The 20,591-nt window shown below is 36.3% G+C and overlaps 1 protein-coding gene across 1 annotated transcript in view; it reads left to right on the top strand.

Moving 5' to 3' along the window:
- DEUP1 (deuterosome assembly protein 1) overlaps positions 1-20,591 on the top strand; it is a 139,400-nt gene that overhangs the window by 70,975 nt on the left and 47,834 nt on the right. Inside the window, exons 7-9 of the mRNA XM_008048544.1 lie at positions 3,295-3,537; positions 13,652-13,797; positions 17,743-17,848. Coding sequence (XP_008046735.1) covers positions 3,295-3,537; positions 13,652-13,797; positions 17,743-17,848 — 495 coding nt within the window. The remainder of the gene's footprint in view (positions 1-3,294; positions 3,538-13,651; positions 13,798-17,742; positions 17,849-20,591) is intronic.

Consider the following 20,591-nt stretch of genomic DNA (forward strand, 5'->3'; position numbering starts at 1 on the left):
CATACGTGTGCAGGTATCTTTTTTATAGAATGATTTGAGTTCTTCAGGGTATATTCCCAGTAGGGGGATTGCGGGGTCATATGGGAGGTCGATATTTAGAGCTTTTAGGAATCACCACACTGTTTTCCATAGAGTTTGCACTAGTTTGCACTCCCACTAACAGTGTAGGAGTGTTCCCTTTTCACCACACCCTCTCCAGCAACTGTTATTTTTTGAGTTATTGATAATTACCATTCTGACTGGAGTTAGGTGGTATCTTAGTGTGGTTTTGATTTGCATCTCCTTGATGATTAGTGAGGTTGAACATTTTTTCATGTGTCTGTTGGCCGCTCAGATGTCTTCCTTTGAGAAGTGTCTGTTCATATCTTTTGCCCACTTTATAATGGGGTTGTTTGTTTTTTTTCTTGTCAGCACGTTTGAGTTCCTTGTAGACCCAAGATGTTAAGCCTTTGTCAGACCTGGAGTTGGCAAATACTTTTTCCCAGTCTGTGGGCTGTCTCCCTGCTCTCTTGATGGTTACTTTGGCTTTGCAGAAGCTTGTCAGTTTAATGAGATCCCACTTGTCTATCTCATCTCTTATGGCCTGTGGGTTTCGGGTTTTATTCAGAATTGGATGCCAGTTCCAATTTCCATAAGGGTATGGCCTGCATTTTCTAAGGTTCTTATGGCTTGAGGTTTTACATTTAGGTCTCTGATCCATTTAGAGTTATTTTTTGTGTATGGGGACAGATAGGGGTCTTGTTTGAGTCTTCTGCATGTGGTCAGCCAGTTTTCCCAGCACCATTTACTGAATAGGTTCTCCTCTCCCCAGTGGTAGGTGATGGAAGCTTTGTCAAAGATGAGTTGGTTGAGTTGATGGACTTTTACATTGATTCCACATCTTTGCAATTGTGACTTGTACTATAATGAACATGCAAGTGCAGGTGTCTTCATTGTGTAATGACTTCTTTTCCCTGGAGTAGATACCTATTACTGGGATTGCTGGATCAAACAGTAGATCTACTTTTAGTTCTCTAAGAAATCTCTATACCGAATTCCATAGAGGTTGTACTAATTTACACTCCCACCAACATCGTATAAGCATTCCCTTTCTCTATACCCATGCCAGCATCCATTGTTTTTTGATTTTTTTTAATAAAAGCCAGTGTGTCTGGTGTAAAGTGGTATCTCATTGTGGTTTTAATTTGCATTTCCCTGATGATTAATGATGTTGAGCATTTTTCATGTTTGTTGGCCATATGTATATCTTCTTTTGAGCGGTGTCTGTTAATGTAGTTTGTGCACTTTTTAATGGGGTAATTTGTTTTCTTCTTGCTGATTTTTTTGAGTTCTTTGTAGATTCTGGATATTAATCCTTTGTCAGATGAATAGTATGTGAATATCTTCTCCCATTCTGTAGGTTGCCTATCGACTCTGTTGGTTCTTTTGCTATACAGAAGCTTTTTAGTTTAAGTCTCACTTGTTTATTTTAGTTTTTGTTGCATTTTCTTTTGGGGTTTTAACCGTAAATTCTTTGCCTAGACCAGTGTCCAGTAAAGTTTTTCCTAGGCTTTCTTCTAGGATTTTTATGATTTCAAGTCTGACATTTAAGTCTTTAGTCCATCTTGAGTTAATTGTTGTATATGGAGAGAGATAGGGCTCATGTTTCATTTTTCTGCATGTAGCTATCCAATTTTCCCAGCACCATTTACTGAATAGAGTGTCCTTTCCCCAGTGTATATTTTTTGTCTGCTTTGTCAGAGATCAGTTGGTTGTAGGTATTTGGGTTTATTTCTGGATTCTCTTCTCTGTTCCATTGGTCAATGTGTCTGCTCTTGTACCAGTACCATACTGTTTTGGTTACTATAGCACGGTAGTATAATTTGAAGGCAAATAATGTGATGCCTCCAGCTTTGTTCTTTTCACTTAGGATTGCTTTTGCTGTTGTGGCTATTTTTGGTTCCATATGAATTTAGAATTTTTTTTCTAATTCTGTGAAAAATGATGTTGATAGTTTGATAGAGATTGTGTTAAATTGTAGATTACTTTGGGTAATATGATCAATATTGATTCTTCCAATTCATAAGCATGGGATGTTTCTTCATTTGTGTCCTCTACAATTTCTTTCATCAGAGTTTTGTAGTTCTCCTTGTAGAGATCTTTTACCTCCTTGGTTAATTATATTCCTAGATATATTCGTTTTTTGCTGCTATTGTAAATGGAAGTGAGTTCCTGATTTGATTCTCAGCTTGATTACTATTGGGGTATAGTAATGCTACTAATTTGTGTGTTAATTTTGTATCCTAAAACTCTACCAAATTCATTTATCAAGTCCAAGAGGAGGAGTCTAAGATTTTCTAAATATAAGATCATATCATCAGCATACCAGGATAGTTTGAGTTCTTCTTTTCTAATTTGGATACCCTTTATTTTTTTTCTCTTGCCTGATTGCTCTGGCTAATATTTGTATTACTGTGCTAAATAGGAGTGGTAAAACTTGGCACCCTTGCCTTGTTTCTGTTTGAAGGGGGAATTATTTCATCTTTTCCCTGTTCAGGGTCATGTTGACTGTGGGTTTTTTATATATGAAATTTATTACTTTTGAAGAATGTTCTTTCTATTCCTGTTTTACTGAGGGCTTTTATCATGAAAAGATGCTGAATTTTATCAAATGCTTTCTCTGCATTATTGAAATGATCATATAATTTTTGTTTTTAATTCTATTTTAGTGGCATATCATATGTATTGACTTGTATATGTTGAGTCATCTTTGCATTCCTGAGATAAAACCCACTTGATCATGTTGATTTTTTTTTGATGTGCTATTGGATTTGGTTTGCTGGTATTTCACTGAGGATTTTATTTTATTTGCATCTATGTGCATCAGGGATATTGTTCTGTAGTTTTATTTTGTTGGTGTTTTGTTGGGGTTGTTGTTGTGTCTTTTCCTGGCTTTGGTATTAGGGTGATTCTGGCTTCGTAAAATTATTTAGGAAGAATTCCTTCCTTTTTAGTCTTATTGAATAACTTCAGTAGGATTTGGTGCCAGCTCTTCTTTGAAAGTCTGGTAGAATTTGGCTGTGAGTCTCTTAGGTCCTGAACTTTTTTTTGTTGTTAGGAGACTTTTAATTACTGATTCAATCTGAAATTGAGATTTTAGAACAAACACAACACTGAATTGCAAAGGGCCAAGCTTAATTATCTAGTAATGTATTTAAAGCTGTTTTCACTAATTATTTTCTATCATTCTTGACCTTTATATAAACTTAATTATTATATTCTCCATGTAGTTTACACAGTTTTTGTATTTTTCAGAAACAGACACAAAATTACCAAACTCAATTAAATGGTCAAAAACAGTGCATAGAAGACAGTAGCTCTGAGATTCCTCACTTGATGTGTGAACCAGATCCCAGTTGTGAAACCAGTGAAAGAGATGAATCCATTATTGAAAAATTAAAATCAGCTGTGAGTGAAATAGCATTAAGCAGGAATAAGTTACAGGATGAAAATCAGAAGCTCTTACAAGAACTGAAAATGTACCAAAGACAGTGCCAGGTAAAGATTTTTTTTTCCAACTAATATATGTCCAAGAGTTGCATAAAGGTGACTAAACAGATACAGGGGATAGAAAGCTAGTTTTCTATTACATGTATAAGTTCAGTTCATATTTCCTCTTAGTAAGTCTCACTTGATAAGTAAATTCAGTAATTCCGATACTTTACCCCACTAGAGTGCACTTTGGTTCTGCAGTGGCCTGATAGTAATATATTACCAGTGCAGCTTACAGTGGTTGCTTACAGACCTCTATGCCAGAAACCGTGGCCCTTCAGCTATACACCACCCTCTGTCCCCACTATCTTCTCTGACTCTGTGTCTCTGGCTTATATGAATCCTGGGTTAGATTTACAGGAAGTCACGAAGGGTTCCATAATCCAGTAATTTCAGTGAGAATTATGGGAGTAACTTCCTGAGATTTAACACTGGTAATCTTACATAAATCATTTACCAAACAGTAGCGTTCAATTTATTTTTAGGTAACCTTCACATTGACAAATATAATTAATGGTTTTTCCAAGCATTACTTTTTTTCTTAACCTAACAATTTTTCTTTTTTTGTATTTCTACTTCTCACAATCATTAGGAAGGTTATACAGCATTCATCAAAATTGGTTAGTGCTGATTTCTTTATGAAATATGCATTTTTTTATTCTCAAATATCCAGTTACTTGAAATATCCCATGGTTTAATCTTCCACTGTAGGATTTTTATCTCCCACCTCCAAACACTGAGCCTCTTTCAATCATCTCCTCTCTGACACTTGCCCATCTCTTGACCCACTCTATTCCTCTTCATTCTAAAATACACCTCTAAAATAAAAAACATTATCCAAGTGACTTTCACTTCTGTAAGATATTTCACCCCAGGATTTTTGCCACTTAAACTTCCAGGGTAGTTTCTTAGTCTTGGGCCAACTCCTCATTCCCCCATCCTGCCACATTATGTACAGGATTTTATGTGGGATTAGTCATTTAATTTTTTCTTTGTCAGCATCTGCTCTTTTCCTGTGTTTCTCCTTCCCTATGCTTGGGAGAGGGTAGGCCACAGGGCTTCCAGCTTCTCCCATTCAGAGCCATTTCTAATATATATCTCCCCCATCAAACTCCTACTTTGTTTGAAGAGGGAGGTCTTATTCTAATACAAATTAGAATACAGATATAAACAAGCAAAGCAAGCTAAACTGCAAACACTAAAGCTAAGGAAGCCAGAAATAATCCAGAAGTAGAAAAAGTATTGACAATACTTTCTCTGGCTTCATGACAATATAAATGAGGTTGGTTGGCCCTTATTCTTTTGCTCTAAGGAGTGTCCAGTGACCTCTAGTGCTTAGCTGGCCCACCAGCCCACCCTGTGCTGTTTGAGTCATGTTTGCATGACTGCTGGGCATGCAGTGATGGGGTCTTTCCCACTCCAAAGCTGCTACCCATTCACATCTCTGGCCATAGAACAACTGGTCATGCCTTTTGTCTAAAAATAACTTAAACTTATCTCTTGCAGTATTTTGTGTACTGATGGAATCTGCACCAGAATCACATTCAATAAGTATGACAATTATTTTGGGGGGTACGTCCCAAATATTCTCCCCTGGCTTCAGGTAATTCTGAGCAAACTGAAGAGTTCTCTGCTTTGTCCCTTAAGTTTTTTTGGTTCTGGTCCCTATAAATCTGTTCTCTGGTTAGGCCTATTTTCTCTGCTTTGTTTTTCTTGCCACATATTTCATTAGTGGATCTAGCTATCAAGTCTGTTTCTAACCATCAGTGAGGTTCAGTGTCTTCACTAACATCAGTTATTTTTAATCTCCCCTTAAATAATTCTTTTTGGCCCTATTTACAGTGTGCAAGAACATCTTATTTTATAGCAGAGGTCCAGCTTTTGTCTTTGGCTCATGAGTAGAATAGAAATGGCTACTCTTGTACCTGTATTCTATGGAGGAAAAAGAGCCTCTGTTCTCCTTCTTGCCAGCATGACTGACTTTCTCTGTAATGCTTTCCTTGAGGAACTCCATTTTTCTCCTCCTCAGAACTTTATCTTCTTTTTTTTTTTTTTGAGTTGGAGTCTCACTCCATCGCCCAGACTGGAGTGCAGTGGCCGCTCCCGGCCACCGCAGCCTCGACCTGCTGGGCTCCAGCGATCCTTCCGCCTCAGCCTTCCAAGTAACTGGAACTACAGGCGTGCGCTACCATGCCCAGCTGATTTTTTGATTTATTGTAGAGATGAGGTCTCGCCAAGTTGCCCAGGTGGGTCTCAAACCCGCTGGCTCAGGCAATCCACTCACCTCAGCCTCCCAAAGCACTGGGATTACAGGCTGAGCCACTGAGCCCAGTTTATCATTTTTAATTTTCCAGAAAGTAGAATGGAGAATCTTGTTAAAATTTTTAAAATGCTGCAAACAGGGGAAGAGTGTACTCTGAGGATCCGTAACATTCCCCGTTTGGGTCACCATCTTACCCTTCTGCACTTCTCACACTTATCATAGTGCTACACTCCTACAGGCAAAAGGGAGAGAGCGCATGACACCTGGGAGCCTGAAGGCATAGCAGGAAGTGAAAGAACAGGAACATGCCGCTGGCTAGTCACCCTATCCCTTACTGGTATCATTTAATTGACTTACCCTCCGATACAAGTTCAACAGGATATGACTTAACACCCTGCTTTCCCAACCCCCAGTGATTTCTACAAACTTCCTGGGGCTTACATGTACCCTGAGGCTCTGTGTGTTGCTTGGGTTAAGGAAAGTCCATGTTACCTATGTTGATTTATGTTGCATATATTTAATGTACTTAACAATTTATTAATGTTCCTGAATATAACTAACAAAATTAAAACCCAGTTTTCATAGAAGTCAATATAATTGTGAAATATTTTTACTGATATTTATATTAAAGGTTGTAAAACAACAGTACTAATTGCCTAATTGTTATGACTTTCTTTTAAATTATTGGTTCACTGCTGGGGTGATTTTTGTCCCCAAGATGACATTTGGTAAAGCCTGGATACATTTTTAGTTGTTACAGCAAGGGGTAAAGGCCAGAGATACTGCTGAACATTGACAGTGTACATGACAACTCCAAAACAGAGAACTGTCCAGCACAAAGTGTCAGTAATGCTGAGACTGAGAAACCCTTCTTTAAATTCTGAAATACGTTATTTTTCTCTTATTCTTTTATTTTTTGTTTGTTTTTGAGTTGGGTCTCACTCCATTGCCCATCGCTGGGTTCTGGTGATCCTTCCACCTGAGCCTTCCAAGTAGCTGGAACTACAGGTACACACTACCACACCTGGCTCATTTTTTATTTATTGTAGAGACAAGATCTCACCAAGTTATCTTGGCTGGTCTCGAACCCGCGGACTCAGACACTCCACTTGCCTCGACCTCCCAAAGTGCTGGGATTACTGGCTGAGCCACCAAGCCCGACCTTCTCTTATTCTTTACCAGTAATTCTCTAACTCTACTTTGTGATGTTTTCCATAGTTAATGATAAATTTTAATGTTACTGAATTATGCTCTATTTATATGAGAGAGTTTTCCAAAATTATATTTTTTCAAATTTTTGTCGATTTTTTAAAAAGTTTCCTAGCAAATCGGATTCAACAACACATCTCAAAAATCATCCACCATGACCACCGTAGGCTTCTTCTCCAGGATGCAGGACTGGTTCAACATTCGTAAGATAATAAACATAATTAAATATATCAACAGATGTAAAGACAAAATTCACATGATTATATCATTAGATGCGGAAAAAGCTTTTGATAAAATTCAGTACCCCCTCTTAATAAAAACCTTCAAACATCTAGGCATAGATGGAACATACCTCAAAATAGTAAGAGCCATCTACAAGAAATTCACAGCCAGCATACTGCTAAACAGACAGAAATTGGAACCGTTTCCCCTGAAAACTGGAACAAGACAAGGATATGCACTCTCACCCCTCTTTTTCAACATGATTTTGGAAGTCCTAGCTAGAGCAATCATACAAGAGAAGAAGATCAGGGGTATCCAAATAGAAAAAGAGAAAGTCAAGTTATATCTCTTTGCAGATGACGTGATTCTTACCTCGAAAACCCAACAGAATCTGTCAAAAACTTCCTTGCACTGATAAAGGACTTTGGCAAAGTCTCAGGGTATAAAATCAATGTGCAAAAGACAGTTGCATTTCTATACACCAACAATAAATAAACAGAAACCCAAATAAAAAACACAATCCCATTCACAATAGTCAAAAAAAAAATCAAATACCTTGGCGTCTTCCTAACCAGAGACAGGAAAGACCTTTACAATGAAAATCACAAAGCATTGCTCAAAGAAATCAAAGATGAAACAGACAAATGGAAATATATTCCATGATCATGGATTGGAAGAATCAACATTGTTAAGATGTCCATCCTACCCAAGGCAATCTACAGATTTAATGCAATAGCCATTAAATTACCAGCAACATTCTTCTCAGACCTGGAAATGACAATACAGGAATTCATATGGAAATGTAAATGACCACAAATCATCAAAACAATCCTCAGCAAAAAAAAAAAAAGCAGGAGGTATCACACTCCAAGACTTTAAACTATAAAACTACAATAATCAAAACAGACTGGTGTTGGTACAAAAACAGGCATATGGACCAATGAAACAGGATAGAGATTCCAGAAGCAAAACCTCAATTTCTCAACCAACTCATCCACGACAAAGCCTCCACCACCAACGACTGGGGAGAGGAGAACCTATTCAGTAAATGTTACTGGGAAAACTGGCTGACCACATGCAGAAGATTAAAACAAGATCCCTACTTATTACCATATACAAAAATTAACTCTAAATGGCTCAAAGACCTAAATGTAAAACCTCAAACTAAACCTTAGAAAACACAGGAGACTCCCGTATGGAAATTGGAACTGGCAACCAATTCCTGATCAAAACCACAAGTGTCCATGCCATAAGAGATAAGATAGACAAGTGGGACCTCATCAAATTGACCAGCTTCTGCAAAGTCAAAGAAACCATCAAAAGAGCGAGGAGACAGCCCACAGACTGGGAAAAAAATATTTGCCAACTGTATCTCTAACAAAGTCCTAACACTACAAGGAACTCAAACATACTGAAAAGAAGAAAACAAACAGCCCCATTACAAAGTGGGCAAAAGATATAAATAGACACTTCTCAAAAGAAGACATATGAGCAGCAACAGATACATGAAAAAATTCTCAGCCTCACTAGTCATCAAAGAAATGCAAATTAAAACTACGCTAAGATACCACCTAACTCCAGTCAGGATGGCCATCATCAATAACTCAAAAAACAACAGATCCTAGAAAGGATGCAGTGAAAAGGGAACACTTCTACACTATTGGTGGGAGTGTAAACTAGTATAACCTTTGTGGAAAACAGTGTGGTAATTCCTAAAAGATCTAAAAATCGACCTTCCATATGACCTCACAATCCCCCCACCGGGAGTATACCTGGAAGAACTCTAATCACTCTATAAAAAAGATACCTACACATGTATGTTTATTGCAGCACTATTCACAATAGCAAGAACATGGAACCAACAGTGCTGTCCATCAAAAGAGGACTAGCTAAAAAATTGTGGTACATATACACGATGGAATATTATGCAGCCATAAAGAAGAACAAAATCATGAACTTCACAGCAACCTGGATGGACTTAGAGTCTATAATACTGAGTGATCTTTCACAGAAACAAAGAACTGAGTATCACATATTCTCACTAATAAGCGGGCCTTGAACAATTATCATAATACTATAAGAAAAGGATTGGCAGTAGCGGGAAATTGCTGGGAGGGGGACTGGGAAGTGGGATTGGCAGTAATGGGAATCTGCCTGGGAAAGGGGGGTACACCTCATATACAAGGGTACCTGCATAATGAACATTTGTATACCTAACCCTGAATTGTACCCCACATCTTCAAAATAAAAAAATTAATAGTTAAAAATAAAATAAAATAACCCATTTTTAAAAAGTTATACATAGACCTAGGAACATTATTAAATTTAAATGAAGAATCTTCATTTTATATTTTACAAAATAATTATATGTTTTAAAAGCAAGCTAAATTATTCTTGGGCTTTAAAAAATTCTGCTATAGTTCTAATGCAGATTTTGAAAAGTAATTTAGTTCAAAAAGATAAGATTTCTACTCCCAGGAAAACACTTAAGTATTTTTCATCCATTTGGGGGAAAAAAATTCTTAAGATAATTTAGCCTTTCTTTTTTCTTCCAAATTTTCTCATATTTCATTCCTTTATTAAAGGGTAAATACTAAATAAGAGGTTATTAATTATTTATATTTGGTAGTTGATTTGAAGGCTTAAAATCTCTGTTCCTCTGAAACTATCAGGCAAATTTCTAACTAAATGGATTGGCCTGAAACATGTTTTACAAAAGTTACATTTTATCAGATGAGACTATTAGAGGTAAATAGTACTTGTAACCAGTCTATGTATTTGGAAAGAAGTTTCTCTTCTCTTTTCACAAAACCATCATAACAGGGTGTTCCACATCTTGCACATGAATGCAAAAAGACAACTATTTTAATCTGAAATACTGTCATCCATTTTATATAAAATTCTCTCTGGTTTACAGCACAGTATAGTGCCAGATGTAACTCAATTTTCACATGAATCACGTCTTATCACCTTTCTTATCATCTGTCTTTCTTTAACCTTGAAATGTGTCAGTATACATATTAATTTCATTGCATATGTTTATTTACTATGCTATACTATGCTCATAATTTTTTAAATGCTGTAGCATTTCCCATAGGAAGTTAAATGACAAAAATGGATTACTCTGCATTTATCTAACATCTATGACAGAAAAGTTAACCTTTTTGTTGATGTTGTTTTCCTGTTAATGTGTCATCAAAGTATTAGAGCAATAAATTTGATAGAAATATAATACGACACAAATATAATTTACATTTTTCTGGCAGCCACATTAAAAGAAGTCAAGAGAAATGAGTGAAACTAATGTATAATAGTAATATCTTTTATTCCATCTAATATATGTTAAAAATGTTATCATTCTAATATATAAAAATTATATGTCATATTTTTATTCTAAGTCTACAAAATCTATTGTTTTATACTAAATATTCAAAATATGCTTACAACATATCTCAATTTAGATATCAAGTATTCATCAGAAATACATGATCTATATTTGGATGTCATAAAATCCTACAGTTAAAAAAAGTAGATTTACATACTTAAGATTTTCAGACCTGAAAGTGTAGCTATAACTAAATCAAGCACCAAAGAATTATTTTCCTAAATATTTGCACCCACATTGACAAGTAATTGATTTTACTCTTTCAAAAGCATACTAATTTCAAAACTACATCTCAATTAAATAAACTGATTAATGTTTATGTCATTTTAATATTATTAACCTTAAATTCAAAGTCAAGAAACAATTCTAAATTTATCAACATCAACCAAGCCTTCACATTTTTCGTGTACTTTTGCTGTCAATTTTAACTTTAAAATTTTTACTTATTCAGTCATGCATCAAATCATTATTATTGACTTGTATTATGATAAGTTTAAACTTTTAACATACAGTTTTATACCTGTGTAGCTAGGTTACAAATAAGCTTTCTTCCTCTCAGTTTTGCATCCACAAATCACTCTTATAGGTATTAGTTTCTAATTACAGGAAACAAATAGATTCTATTATTGTCACATTTTACAGAGTTTCAGCTAACCTTTGCCCATGGGGATACTACATTTCCTTGGCCTGGAGTTAAAGCCTTTCATGAAGCCCTCTCCCCAAGTGAAGGCATGTCCACTTTTCTACACACAGCTTCTTGTTTGGTTGTTCCCTGTGGCAAGTTGCAAAGCTGAGAGCCCAGGTAGTACCTTCTTCAACTGGGCAAAGTAGTAGGTGCCATTCATCTTAAATTATCTTTTTAAATGGTAATCTGTTGTTTTACATTTCTTTTATTTTTGAAATTTTAATCGCACCTAAAAAATCCTCACTGTTCAAAACAGAAGATTTATCCAAGCAAGTATTTATCCAAACAAGTCTTATTAAATTTGAATCTGTTTTTATATTTATTTCCACTTCATCCAGTAATTTCTGGGGTTAAAGTATTGCCAATAGGTCCTTCACTGAATCCAGGCCTCTGGGTTTCCTGAAAAACAATGTATGTATATAAGGCTTTAGTTAAAAAAAAAATTATCTGGAAACTCATTATGTTTTGTAACTTCTATACAACTATTCTTCTGGGCTTTGTGAACTTCTGGATATAAATTAATGAATGAGAAAGCATATGTTCACATAAAAGCTTATACATTAATTTTCACGGCAGCATTATTCATGATAGCCAAAAAGTAGAAACAGTCAAATGTCCATCAAGTGATGAATAAACAAAATGTAGTATATCAACATAATGGGATATTAGCCATAAACAGGAATTAACTACTGATATGTGCCACAGCATGGATTAAGATGAACCTTAAAAGCCAACCACAAAAGACCACATATTGTGTGATTTCATTTGTATAAAACATGTAGAATAGGAGATTTGATAGAGATAGATAGTGGTTGCCAGGGACTGGAGGAAGGAGAAAATGGAGAGTGACTGCTAATGGGCATGGGATTTCTTTGGGGATGATGAAATGCTCTGGAATGAAGTGGTGGTGATGGTCTCACAACTGTGTGACTAAACACTACTGAATTGTATACTTTAAATAGGTGACTATATGATATATGGATTGTGTCTCAATAAATATTACTGACTATATCTATATATTTAAGAATTAACTAAACAAATGATTTTTTTGAAAATATCTATAGTGCTTTCCCTAGCCTTTATTAGCAGAGGACTCGCCTGCCCTTATAACCTCCAACCCTGTCTTCACCAGTATACTACAGGTCTGTTTAACTTATTTTGAGTGAAACAAATTAATTTTGCATCCTGAATGTTCTAACTGAACTAGGAGTTGAAAGATCTGGATTTTCCTCTTCCAAAGTCTTTGGATCAAGTCTGGCCTTCAACTGCCTCATCTATAAAAATGGCAATGAATTTGATGACCTGAGCCGAGATCTCTTAATAAATATTAGTTTCCCTGTGTAATTGAGTGGAAGGGACCTGATGACACTGAAAGACTCTTCAATTACTCTCTCCTAGAGAACACCCAAGTGCTGCTGCAGAAAATCAACTAGCCATGATCACAATTCTCAAATGGGTACTCAATCACCACCCAGCAATCCCACAGTGTAGGGTCAGCTACGCTCATTCCCATTGTAAGCCATTTCAGTTTCTCCACTCTCTAAAATGATTCCCATGCCCTTGGCCCCTCTCTACTGTCAACACATGATGCTGCCTTTTGCTTCATGAAGAAAATAGAAACCAGCAGTCAGGATCTCTGTCTCCCCACATCCAGATGTGGAAACCTATTTGCATTCCATCTTCCTTCCTTTCTGTTGTAGGAGAGCAATGACTTTCTTCTGCTCCAGGCAGTCCTTCCATTTGTGCTTTGGAGCTCATCCCACACACCTTCTCAGGAACTCAGCACCATTACTGTTACCCCTTCTGTCCCCCAACTTGATGCTTTCCAACAACTCCTATTAACAAAATTATACTCTGGGCCCAGAGGACTGCTGATATTTCTAGTTATCGATGACAGTACAGCTACCATGGAGCGAAAATGGAATCACATTTTATAATTCATTTGTTGGCCAGCTTTGCCTTTAGGTTATTCTTGATTATTATGTTTTTAAAGTTGGGAAGTATTTTCATTAATTTGAATGCTATGCCTTGTACTTTATTCATATTTGTATGTTTTATTATTTCAAATTAACATTAATGTGATTATATTTGTATAGTGATTTGATTACTCTTTGTCTTTATCACTAGATTGTAAGTTCACTGAGGACAGGTTCTATGTCTGTATCCCCAGGGTACGTAAAAGGGCTCAGTAAATATTTGTTGAATAAATCGATGAAGGAATGGAATTCTGTAAGAGCAAGCAAAGGACTATCACTTTGTTTAAAATTAGCCTAGCTTATAGATGTTAAATATTTTTAAATGTATTATGTATTATATCTAAAAATGAGCATTGAAACTTTTTAATGTTTTTATTCAGGCCATGGAAGCAGGGCTCTCTGAAGTGAAAAGTGAGTTACAATCACGTGATGATCTCTTGAGAATTATAGAAATGGAGCGATTACAGTTACACAGAGAATTGTTAAAAATAGGAGAGTGCCAGAATGCTCAAGAAAATAAAAAAAGGTATAATCTTTACTTATGACAGTCTGAGAGAAACTGTTCAAAGCATGGTATTTAATGTTTTTTAAGAATTTTATTTTTGTGACTAGAATAAAAGGTCTTTTTGTACTAACACTTTAGTTAGTGGATAACACTAAGTATTAAAAATAAAATTCAACCAGGCTCAGTGGCTCAGCCTGTAATCCTGCGCCTTTGGGAGGCTGAGGTGAGTGGATTGCCTGAACCCACGGGTTCGAGACCCGCCTGGGCAGCGAGATCTCATCTCTCTAATAAATCAAAAAATCAGCCAGGCGTGGTAGCGCATGCCTGTAATTCCGGCTACTCGGAAGGCTGAGGCAGAAGGATCGCCGGAGCCCAGCAGGTGAGGCTGCGGTGGCCGGGAGTGGCCACTGCACTCCGGTCTGGGCGACCGAATGAGACTCCAACTCAAAAATAAATTAATTAATTAAATTAAATTAAATTCATGGTTATTGTGCCTTAAAAATTAGCATTTTCAGCCGGGCTTGGTGGCTCATCCTGTCATCCCGCGCCTTTGGGAGGCTGAGGTGAGTGGATTGCCTGAGCCCGTGGGTTCGAGACCCGCCTGGGCAGCGAGACCTCATCTCTACAATAAATAAAAAATCAGCCGGGCGTGGTAGCGCATTCCTGTAGTTCCAGTTACTTGGAAAGCTGAGGCGGAAGGATCGCCGGAGCCCAGTAGATCGAGGCTGCAGTAGCCCGGAGCGGCCACTGCACTCCAGTCTGGGCGACAGAGTAAGACTCCAACTCAAAAAAAAAAAAATTAGTATTTTCATACCTAGAAAATTATATCATGTTCTTATCTATGGATAATTCTGTCACATTGAGTCAGAAATTTTCTTAGAAGTTTTATTCTTCTGGATCTCATAAAAATAATAGTATAGAGCTGTTACTCAATTATATATGTAAAGAAATAAGATTTATTCCACATCAACTACCCGTTGGGTACCGTGTCCACTACTGGTGGGCAGAAGTTTCACTAGAAGCTCAAACTTTACCTTTAAAAAATTTATTTATGTAGCAAATCCCCACATGTACTCCATGACTCTAAAATAAATTTCTTAGAAAAGACTTATTGCATATCTTCCAATGCTTTTGTTTTGACTACCTATGCCTGATGTTAACTTTTTCACTTGCACATATTCTGTTTATTTTGGCCTTCACACTCACCACCTCATCAGTTCCATTATGGATTCTTGTTAAAACAGATTTTTTTCTCTTTTAAAATTAGACAGATATTGTGTACCCCAGAACCATAGAGGAAATTGGACTGTTGAGGGTTATTAAATGTTTATGCTTGTGAATAGAGAGTCTTACTTCTTTAAAATTCACTGATACTCTTATTCTCATTAGAACTTGAATATTTCTGAAAATCAGAATGCTAATTCAGACCAATGATAGGATTTTAAAAATGGAATAGCTAAATTGTGAGGGATAGTTTATTGAAAGATTATTACATTGTTTTAAAGGCAGTAATTATTTCCTCAACGTGATGAAAACTGCAGCTTTTCTTTGAGGTCTATGCTTAACAACAAATGGAAAATTAAGATCTCTAAAAATGGCCCGTTGTATGTCTCATCAAAGATGACAGAATGCCTGTTAGCCAGTCAGCATAATTGGGTTCTCTATACACAAGCTACATATCATCATTATTGATCATTGATAAATCTGTTGGATATTCATTAAATATAAAATGCTGTTTCAGTGTGATGAGTTGGTGAGAAATGTCTTCACACAAAGAAAAGAATGTATATGCCTAAAAACATTAGAAATCTCTAAGAAGAGCATATCAACTCATGTCTAATTCTGGCTTTGAGCATTGTAGATATTTTTTATAGTGTTCTTACAAGGCCAGTGCTGAATTCCAAACATTGCCAGCTTTCCTTCAGTACATGATTTGATCTAAAATCTTGCACTTACATATTTGGTCAGTACAAACTCTTTTGTTCTGCCTGTTTGCCATTCTCTGTTTAAATTGATATTTATTTTTGTCTGCAAAAATAAATTTTTTCTTTTTTTTTTGAGTTGGAGTCTCACTCTGTCACCCAGACTGGAGTGCAGTGGCTGCTCCCGGCCACTGCAGCCTCGACCTGCTTGGCTCTGGTGATCCTTCTGCCTTCCAAGTAGCTGGAACTACAGGCGCGCGCTACCACACCCAGCTAATTTTTTGATTTATTGTAGAGATGAGGTCTCACCAAGTTGCCCAGGCGGGTCTCAAACCCGCGGGCTCAGGCAATCCACTCACCCCAGCCTCCCAAAGGCGTGGGATTACAGGCTGAGCCACCGAGCCCTGCACTTTTTTCTTTATAGTTGTAGTGAGGTAGAGAAGCCCAGACTACTGACAGTAAACGCAGAGCAGTTTTAAAGTAGTATAGTAATGTTCTTATTTATGTTCGGAAACCTTCACAATAATATGCTAAGATTTTCTTCTCCTCCTCCTCCTCCTCCTCCTCCTTCTTCCTGAAAATTACTTAAAATAATTTCAACATTCTTTTTCTATGTGGCAAATAATAGTTTCTTTATACATGTATGTTAGCATGAGTATCGTTTCCTCCTGTGCACTTGTCCACATGGAAGTTTGACAGTTGTTCCATTCACTCACTGAACTTTGCAAGATCGTCACGAGATTTTTAGCATTCAGTTCAGCATTCTACTCCCTGAAATGACAGGAAGAATTGAAAAATAGGGAATTTTATTTTTCACTTATTTCAAATTACAGGAAATAGGAAAAATTTAAGACTGATCCTGAAATAATATTTTAGGAGAAAATGGAAAATGATCTCAGTAAGTTACAAAATGGGAAACAAAAGGAAACTGAAAAATAATGTATAAAGTATATTCTAATTATATGGGAAATATGTATTTATTTATACATATATGTATAGGGAAAAATACAATTACCACCTACAAAAAAGTTAAAGATGGTTTTTCCTGAAGGATAACATTACATCAGTATATTATACTCTGATATGTTCTGTCTACATTTATCATGTATATTTGATAATCAGAAAAAAGCAATCTAGCCTAGACACATGTACCTCAGGGATGTCACTATCAATTTATACCTTTTGAAAGATCCTTTATTTTCAATCTTTAAATAAGTTATTTCTCTATTATTACTCAGATTTTGTGTGGCTTATGTTTTTGATGTGTGGAATCTTTTCAAAAGTTCTTTGGAAATCTAAAATTTTACTTACTTACAAGTGGATATGTTCCTCAAAACACCAGACTTTACCATGATAGTCAACTTCCAGTAGAAGACATGCTCTTTGCCCACCTGGCTATCTTTACTTTTGTGTTTTGAGAATTATTATTTCACCCATTTGCCTCATATGAAAGTGAACATTATCTGCTTATTTATCTTCAAGTTTCCGTGGGAATTGTATTTTTTATATTAGTTTCTGCTTTTCCCCTCTAGTATTGCTAGGTGGTTGCAATTCTGTTTTATAAATTGAGAAGCTAAAGAACAGATATATTGAGCTCTCTCTGATTAGACTGTCAAGTTTAATCATTTTTGTCACTTTTATGGAGTAGATGTTCTCTTTGTACTTCTCATGACAGTTCCTTTTCTCAATGCGCTAGCAAATCGGGTGTGTTCCTTTTTTCAAAATGAGTTCCCAAACTATTTTATTATGGGAAGCAATATTTTCTTTTTATCCAAAATTCTTATCTACCTATACAATCCCAGAATTCTGCCAATTTTTATTGTATAACTGAAGTTCCATATTAATTGCTTCCTTTGAAAAAACCCATTTGCACTCAAAGATGTAAATACTTAAGGGATCTGATGTATTAGAGCTTGCAATTTCTGTAACTATAAATGTTTCCAATAAAGTGATGCTCTATCTCTGCAACCTGCAATGGTCTAAATTAATAATCACAACAATGTATCAAGCTAAGCTTAAGTTTTACCTTATTTTTAATTTTCAGACTTGAATCATCTTATTCACCTTCTATTAAAGAACCAGAAAGGAAAAGGAAAGAGCTATTTTCAATGGTCCAAGATCAACCAAATCATGAAAAAGAATTGAACAAGGTATGGAAAATAATGAGCTCCCTTCTTCCAGGTAGATATGAAGTCTTTACCTACAAAGGGGTAAGACAAAAACTCTCCCTTCTCACTCCTTTCCCTTTCCTTCTGTATCTTTTCCCAAGATAATCATCTAACACACTGCTAATCCTGACATTGTTCTATGAGAGACTATAAAGAACACAAACCCTAGGGTGTCACTATGCCACTGGGAGGCTGCCCATGAAACGTGGAGTTGGTGGCTCCATGAGAGGTGGCTTATGGCAAGATGGTTGAGAGTGTGGATGCAGCCATGTACCTAAACCTGGGGTACCATGTACCTAAGCCTGGGGAACTATCTGTGCAGCTGCTCAGGAGCCTCGCTTCCAGGATGGGGTTAATTAGGACCTTTCTCATAAGGTTGTGATGATAATTCAGTGAGCTAATAGCTGCTACTTGAATAGCACTTACCATATGCCAGGAACTGTTCTAAGGACTTAACAAATTCTACTTCATTTATTCCTCACAACTATCTTATAAAGTAGGTTCTAACATTATCTTCTTTTTAATCTGAGGAAACTAGGCACGGAGAAATCATTTCCCCCAACGTTACACAGCTAATACTGGTCTAATTATATGGGAAACGTGTTTATATACACATATATAAACCCACAAAATGAATCCAGGCAGTCTGACTCCAGAGTCCATACTCTGACCCTAAGTTAAAATCAGCGAGATAATGCCTGTAGAGTGCTTGGAACAGCGACTAGCTCAGAAGAAGCAACTGGTAAATATTGGCTACTTTTGTTACTGGTTACACCCATGCTTTTCATTGAGAGCCTAACACGTGCCAAGAACTCTGCCAGAAGTTACAAATACAAGGATGAGTAAGACCTGTCCTTAAAGAGGTGATGGCTCTCAAACCTCCTCCAAGGAGGATCAGACAGAATATTCAATGCTATAAAAATCTAAACAATTGTTAAAAGTTAAACAAGCCTGGGTGTAGCTTTAAATTATCTATTAGTGCCCTGCATAGTGTTTGACACACAGTAAATGAAAATAAATATTTAGAGAATAAACTAATTGATATTAAGGATAAGTTTGGTCTTAAATGTGCAGGGCCACAAATTCAGTTGTTATAAATTCAACAAATGTTTATTGAGCATCTAGTAGAACTACAGTTCTTCTACTGATTTCTAGGAAATGCAGTATGAAGGACAGATTCTGTCCACCAAAGAAACTGACTGTCAGATAACTCGTAGAGGTCAAGTATAGAAGTGTTATGAATTAATTATTATTTTCCTTATATTTTGAACACTTTAATACCACATAATCTCATGAAGCTATTTTACTGCTTTGAAAAATGTAACTTTAAATGTAACTGTTTTTACTGGTGTCATCAGTGAATGATAAATGATTGATTAGAACCACCTGTAGTTACATCATTATTAACCACATAGATTTAGATAGAGTAAAAAAACTTTGAGTAATATAAGAAATAAACTGATTTTGCACAGTTTTGACAGGGCAGGAGAGAAGATGAGGCACAAATTTCTTAACAGGCCCTTGGAAACTACTAGATAATGCAATGCTGTGCAAAAATGGGTAACAAACGAATTGTATATAAATAGCTAGAGCTTCCAGGAAGTGTTTGTGGAGAGTATTTCATTCTCTTTAATAAATCTAGCAACAGCCATGTATTGTGAATCTTGCAAGTATTTTCTTTTTTCTAGTATAGAACTATTTTTAGTCATTTATTTTCACATTATTAATAAAACCAAAAGTCATTTGGAGTGTTATTAAAATTCACATTATTAATAAAGCCCAAAGTAAAATCACATTATTATAAATTTGCATTATTCAATTATTAATAAAAAATTGAAATTCACATTATTAATAAAGCCAAAAGTCATTTGGAGTTCAGGTAAATTAATCTCATTAAGAACGAAGCTTTAGCTGGGCTCGGTGGCTCAGCCTGTAATCCGGCGCCTTTGGGAGGCTGAGGTGAGTGGATTGCTTGAGCCCGTGGGTTCAAGACCCGCCTGGGCAGCAAGACCTCATCTCTATAATAAATAATAAAAAAAATAAGCCGGGCATGGTAGTGTGCACCTGTAATTCCGGCTACTTGGAGGGCTGAGGTGGAAGGATCACTGGAGCCCAGCAGGTCGAGGCTACAGTGGCCAGGAGCGGCCACTGCACTCCAGTCTGGGCGACAGAGTGAGACTCCAACTCAAAAAAAAAGAACGAAGCTTTGCAGTATAGTATGTTGCGACAATGTCTAAACATTGTGCAAATAGGTCAGACATAGTGCTCACACTTGTAATCCCAGCACTTTGGGAGGCTGAGGCAGGAGGATGGCTTGAGCCCAGGAATTCAGGGCTGTAATGAGCTATGATTGTACTACTGTACTCCAACCTAGGCAACAGAGCACGACTCTGTCTAAAAAAAATTGAATAAATAAACAACAAAAAAAATCGTGAACACAATAAAAATACTCCCTTTTCATAATAATATACCCATTTTTTTTTTTTTACATTTAAGAAATTCCATTTTAAAAGGACTATACTAAACTATATCAAAGGGCTGCAATCAGCAAAATCCAGACTGGGAATATAGACCAACCCTGTCGTTTCGTCAAATAAACTATAAGAAAATCTTGGGAACAGAAGAGACTAAAGGAGACTTACAATATTGTCTTCAGGGTTAGAATACTTATACTCCAATCGTCTAGTCTCTTCCTTGTTACAATATTGTCTTCAGGGTTACAATA

The sequence above is a fragment of the Carlito syrichta genome, unplaced genomic scaffold, assembly GCF_000164805.1.
Source record: "Carlito syrichta isolate Samal-C Ts95f unplaced genomic scaffold, Tarsius_syrichta-2.0.1 Scaffold124506, whole genome shotgun sequence".
NCBI classification, from domain to species: Eukaryota; Metazoa; Chordata; class Mammalia; order Primates; family Tarsiidae; genus Carlito; species Carlito syrichta.